The 6,691-nt window shown below is 35.3% G+C and overlaps 1 protein-coding gene across 2 annotated transcripts in view; it reads left to right on the top strand.

Moving 5' to 3' along the window:
* LOC108752339 (semaphorin-5B) overlaps nucleotides 1–6,691 on the top strand; it is a 109,716-nt gene that overhangs the window by 79,027 nt on the left and 23,998 nt on the right. For both annotated transcript variants that reach the window (XM_018493123.1, XM_018493124.1), the window contains exon 3: nucleotides 1,283–1,379. In XM_018493123.1, coding sequence (XP_018348625.1) covers nucleotides 1,283–1,379 — 97 coding nt within the window. The remainder of the gene's footprint in view (nucleotides 1–1,282; nucleotides 1,380–6,691) is intronic.

Here is a 6,691-nt window from a genome sequence, read left to right on the forward strand (position 1 = left end):
CTATACTGAAAAATAAGATTACCTGCTACAGCAAATTAGATGGTAAAATATGGCATAGTATTGGCAACCAATTTTTGATTGCGTTAGCCTATCCGCAATGTCAGTATAGGATTTCAAGAGGTCAACTCAACTAGAGATGTAAAAAAAGGGTATTTTTTACTTCGGAGAAAAGTATTAACTAAAAAACTAGGTTTTTTACTGTAAAAAACGATATTTTTGACCAAATTACATAAAATTCATGAAAAACCGTAGAAATCATGTTAAATATGTAGAAGATAGATTTTCTATCGAAACGGAAATATGTATTATTGACTGTTGCAATTCTTGATAAGTTGATAATAGGTTAATAGGTCTGTTTGCGTTGCTTGCACTCTTTGCATTCAGCATCTGTGCTTTCTCTTTTTTCAACGCCCGAATCTATTTTTCTAATCATATCACTTTAAATGCAAAAATTTTGGGTGATTTCAAGCAGTGCGAACAGACCTAAATGACCTAAAAAAAAATATCCGAGTAAAAACCTATCAAAGTCGAAATTACCTATCAATTTCCGAGTTTTTTATCCTAAAATTCTGGTATTTTTCCATCGTTTACATCTTTAAACCCGACCAAAAATTGGCTGTTGCAACCAATTAAAAATGCCATATTTATACCATCTAATTTGCCGCAGCAGCTAATCCTTCTTTTTGTACTGTATTTGTAGTGTAGAAATAATTAAATAACAACTTTACAAAATGACACACGATTATTGCTATCACGCAATAATTTCTTCAGATCTAATTATTGACATTTCGTGCTGTCGATTCGTGAACGATGCTGAATTTTACCGATACCTGGAGGGACTTGTAAAAAAAATTCCGTGTCTAGGTCGTGTTGTCCTAGGTTGAATTATGAGTTGCTACCGATATGAGAGGAAAAAGAAAGCACCGCTTTCGACACGCTCGATTCGGTAATTATGACACCTCGCGCCGACTTTTCGCACCTGCCGTGTACCGGTTTCTCACCTCCCAGATTGAGGATCGAAAGTCTATGGTTAAACAGGCACTATTGTAGTTGTTCATAATATCTATTCCTCTTAAATTTCTTGATTTTGGCTGGAAAAATATTTTATTTAAAAGAGAGAATGAAGGAAATGGAATATTTAGATTAAGTGATTTTAATATAATCGAAAAATTTCAGGAATTTTAGAATTTTTGTTGAGATGTTTTTAATAAAATCTTTACAACATTTTTCTACAATGTTTTCGAGCTCACTTGGATAATTCGTGTCTCGTTATGTGTTGCAGATTTAGCGGAGACCAGTATGTTTCGACAAGAGGGGGTCACGACTTATTCTCAGCTGCTTTTCGACGTGGCGCGACAGCAAGTCGTTGTCGGAGCACGGTACGTATATTTTCGTGCTGCAAGCTTGTCTTCAATTATCGAGTTAATCCTCTCGTTTCCAGGACAACTGTTGCTATATTAACGTCACTTAATTTAAAAAAATTACATAAATACTTACAAAATACGTACAAAATTACCCTTCGGCTATCTTGATTGAGTATAAACAATGTGAATATATATAATCTGATAAAATACACAGAAATCCGAAATTATACAAAATTAAATCGACTATGTATTATTAGAAATGTCTCTTTATTTGATTTAAATAAAGAGACATCTAGTTTTATTTAATATTTGAGAAAGTATATTGGAAAAATAAGGTCAAAATAATTTGTAAAATGTGCGCTCTTGAAATTGCACATTTCGATATAACAATAAGAAATTACTAGCGAACTCGCTGGAAACCCAACCTTTCGTGATGAAACCGAAACTGTTACGAGTAGATGTTGGAACAACGATGTAGACCTTAATCCGATAGCGATATTTATTTTGCCAATAGTCTTTTCGATAATAACAAGAGTTTTAGAAAGCGTTTCGTTTTGAGAAGATCAGAATTTAATGAGAAAATATTCTCGACCTACTGGCTTTGATAAATATTATCTCTCACTTATGAAAAAAAAAGTTCAATCATGCATATGAGTGTCACATTTTAGCACAATAATCACGATTTCATACTTCAGATTAACATATCAAAAATTAATGGAGCCTGCAGTCGATTTCTATGTTGTTCTAAACGAGTTTGAAACTTGTAACAACAACATTGAATCTCACAATCGTCTCTTCCAATGATCAGAATATTCTAATTATTTTAAAGTTTATCCTGCTTCACTTAGGATTCAATTTCATCAACATTTTACAAGAGTATAATTGTTTTCTTTTCAAAAATGAAAATTAGAAAGGAGCATACAGTCGATTCTACATATTTTAAAATATTGCGAAGAAACGATAACGAAATTTATTGCATTCGCAATGGTACATTTTGTAAATAAACATTTTGTCAATAAACGCGAAAAATCGGATTTCCTTTAGGATATAAAACTCGAGTTGAGGAACCTTTCGATTCAATCCTTTTACGCAAAGACTACTGGAAATAAACGCTGAGCATGTGGCGAATGTAAATAAAGGCGAAGGGGTAAACGATTTCGCGAGACGAGCGCATTATAGGACGACGACGTGACGCTTTTTGGCGACGTCACAGACAGTTACAGACCCGTGGAAGACGATAAACACGCTTGCTCCTTTCGTTCGCGACAGTTTCCAGCGAGATGTCCTGGCGGTCCGCCAAATTGGCTGACATACGGCGGTCTTCCCGAGGCGCCGATCCATTTTCACGACTTGCGCCAGACGAGCCGGCTCGGTTGATCTCCTCGTCTTGCAACGTGATTCACGAAAGAACGGCAGGAAAAAAATAACGGCGCGTCTTTCGTTGTCGCTCTTTACATCGGCGAACGGCCGCGGTGCGTTACGAAGTCGGTCGCTCGCCTACGTGCCGCTCATTAACCGAAGACTGCACCGAAAAAGTCGAATCGCCGACTCATGCATATAAGCATTACAAGCCTGATCGCGAAATGCCGCTTAAATTGCCAGGACTAATTGCTACGACGAATTTCGCAATCTTCTTACTTAACTGTATTATCGCACCTTTTTACTATTCGACGACCTTACGTTTATTTTGGATACGCGACAAATTTCTGCAAGTCATCGAAATTGTCGCGTGACAATCAAAATAATGATACAGTACAAAAAGTGTCCGAACAGATTTTTTGTTATAAAAAAAAGCCTTATTTGTAGAAAAGAAATATTAATTACCAATTTATTAACAATGAATATTCTAATTATTTTAAAGCTTATTTGTTCCACGTAGAATCAGTTTTATCAACGTTTTATAAGAGTAGTTTCCCCCTTTAGAATCAAATTAGAAAAAAAGCATATGACTAATTCACGTTCTGCTCTAATATTAAAACAGAACTTTGCGAAATAACTCAAATATTCATGATCATAGAGAAGCTAAATTTTTCGACCGTACGAATATATTTTGCGCATCCAAATAATACAATTTTTTATTTTCGTTATTAAAAAATAATATATTTTAATTATTGCATGTTATACTTTCATTAAAATATAATTTAAGAGAAATATACAATCTATTTTATTCTTTCTTAATAAACTGCTAATTATACGATGTTTACTTTCTAAAAATAAGTGCTTTTTTAAATATCTTCTCTGTACAAATATTTTTCGCACTCGCAATCTTTTTTTCTGTCCTCAAAGTGCTATACGTTTTCTCCCTTAGCTTATATCTGAGATCTTAATTGACAAAATATATCATGCGAGGCAGTATCGAGAAATAGCAGATGAATTTCCGATTCTGCGATATACCTACTGCTTATTATATCTGATTAAATTACGCTACGTGTGGAGTATCGGATTTACGGCAAGGCGAGAGGGAATTACGACGACGAAATTGCTTCTGAAAATCATTGCCAGTGCAGTACGTGCTCTCGGTTAGGCAAATCGTATTTTGCGCGATTCATTTACTGACGGTGAGATCGAATGGTGCGGGCGCGAGACGTGCACCGGTCCATTCGCGCACTCACACAACACGTTACAACACGTTAGTGCGAATCATTCTTGCACGGAACTATGTTCGGAACGACTTATATGTGATATACAAATTATAGGCTACCTTGCAAAGGCGAGACGAATGGCGCTTCTAGGGTGACTGGGAACTTTTTTGCAGCACTTTCTCTAGCCGATAAGCACTGCCTCATTATAAGCAGGAAATAACGCTCGATATATTATCTATTTATATATATATATATATATATATATATATATATATATATATAGCAAAAAATAGAGAAATAGAAAACGGAAGAAAAAGAGAATAGGCGCGTTAACTGGCGCGCATATCAAATGGACGATTACTTGTTTCACGAAATAGCATCTTAACGTGCCTATTATTGATAATAGGAAGTTTTTTTGCAATAATGTGAATTCAAATACGGTGGAACGATAAAGTTATGTCATTCGTTTCTTAATTAGTTGTTAAGAAGAAGATAACCTGAGCTTAGCGTTCACCGTATCTAAACGGTATTGCAAAAACTGATATTTGTATATACAACTTTATAATGAGCGACGAATGACCCGAGAATGGAATCGGAAAACGGCGACGATGTAATTTTGCCGTTTTGCGAGCGTTCGAGAACCAGTTTACGTAGAAGCTCCAATTAGTGAAATAATAACAGTTACGGGAACAATTACCGATTATCTCAATAGACAGCTTCGTCCAAAGAAATGCGCGAAGGGAAAGTTAATAGTGCGATTTCAGACTTTAGTGTCTCGGAGTATGTCACGTTTACCAATCCATGCTTAGTTGTAGTGAGATATCAATAAATATCGATAAGGATACTTGGATGATACTGGTTCCTTGGGATTGGTTGACCTTATCTTTATCTCGGCGATTGACAATACGTTAAGTGGTTAATATAAGTTAAGTGGTTAATATGTGTGTCACTCCTGAGAAACAATGGAACGTAAAACTTGAAGTGCTTTCTTTAATTGAGGACGCTGATTCTTTTTTCCTTTAAATTTTTACTTATTTTTAAATATAATATGCGAGGTGTGACAATATGATTTATAACTGCACGCAAATGAAATGTGTACCCCGAATTTTAATTTGAAATTTAAACGTTAAAAGTTATTAAAAAGTAAGAAAATTTCTGAGAACCAGAAGAGAACATAAATTTAAGATAATCACCGACCTGCCACGGTCGGATTGCAAGATGACATTCGAGCTGATCAATGGGGCTAAAATTAGCGTTATCGGTGTTGTTAACGTTGTGTACGACGTTCAACCGATGCTGGTCGTGAAAAATGCGGTCCACCCACGCGAAGTAAATACGATCTTACATACGTATACACATACGGGTGTCGCGGGATCTGGAGAACTGGACCTGGATCGAATAAACGAACGAACGAACGAACGAACGATCGATCGATCGATCGGTCGATCGGCCCGTAGAAAAGGGAATACGCCCCCGTACGCTTTCTATTAATAGAATGTCAGTTATTAACTGCTGCCCATATTCGTAATCGCGTTCGTGCGGTTTCCAGTAAAATGCCGGACACGGAAAAATATACGAAAACGTGCTTAAATTTGTAAACAGGATATATTCTAGTGTTTTCTCTAATTTTAATAATTAATTAGTTTTAATTAATAATTAATTAGCTTTAAATTTTATTTTTCCAGAAATTGAAAAAATTGAAAGTTTACCTGTAAATATATAAGTATCGTTTCGAGTATTAGAAATTTGAGCTCTAAAGAAATGACAAGCTAGCTTTAATATTCTATTTTCACTCGAATCATGGCGAATATATTTTACTACTATTACACATCATGTTCATATTTCTATGAAACTTTCTAAATAACGTGCACGCTTCAATCTCTACTCTTCTATTTATTTATTTGGCTTCCAAGCCTTTTCTTCTTGAAGTTGACGAATCGTGTATTATAGTATATAGACAGTCTCACGCGGTGTCATCGCGACTCATGGCTCAGTGGTTTCTCACCAGGAGATTTATCGTAGAGAGAAAATATTTCTGTGGCGTGAGTTTATTTTGTCCGGACGGAACGACGACGGCAGAATGTACGGCGCAACGTAAATAAAAGTTTTTGGGTTTACGCGCGTGAGATTATTCGCCACAGTCGGTCGCAGGTGTTAGGAATTTCATACATCGCCGCCAACGTACTCGTATCATATTTACGATGTTGCTCGAAGTGTACGAGGCACGCGAAACTTATCCTGACTCTCCATATCACCAGTTCTCTCTATCGTTTTTATATCGACACTGTGCGAGAAACGTTCCCTCGAATATTTTCCTTTCGTGATTTAACGAATTGCTGCGTCTAGAATCTACAATGCTTATCTCTGGATTATCTCTTTGTGTTTAATATTGGTTAATTTAACTCTCCATCTGCAATCTGGGTCTTTTTTAACACGAACAAAATTTCACTTTCAAATTTCTTCGAAATACAAAAAGAAACGGTGTCTGGGTTCCTTTTTGAAATAAAATCTTGTTGAAAACCTATTTGATAATGTAATTAAAATGTTTAAAAGTAATCCTGAATTTTTCACATTTTCTGAACCTCTAGAATAGTAAAAAGAAACTTAGGCTGGATGAGAAAGATAAAAATATAATTGCAGAAGGATTAATTTTTGAATCTATTCTAAATGTACATAGAATATTTGAGTTTTTAAGAACTTTCTTTTATCTACACCTCCTTTTGTTAATATTTAAAAATCTTTAAC

The sequence above is a fragment of the Trachymyrmex septentrionalis genome, unplaced genomic scaffold (genome assembly GCF_001594115.1).
Source record: "Trachymyrmex septentrionalis isolate Tsep2-gDNA-1 unplaced genomic scaffold, Tsep1.0 scaffold6, whole genome shotgun sequence".
NCBI classification, from domain to species: Eukaryota; Metazoa; Arthropoda; class Insecta; order Hymenoptera; family Formicidae; genus Trachymyrmex; species Trachymyrmex septentrionalis.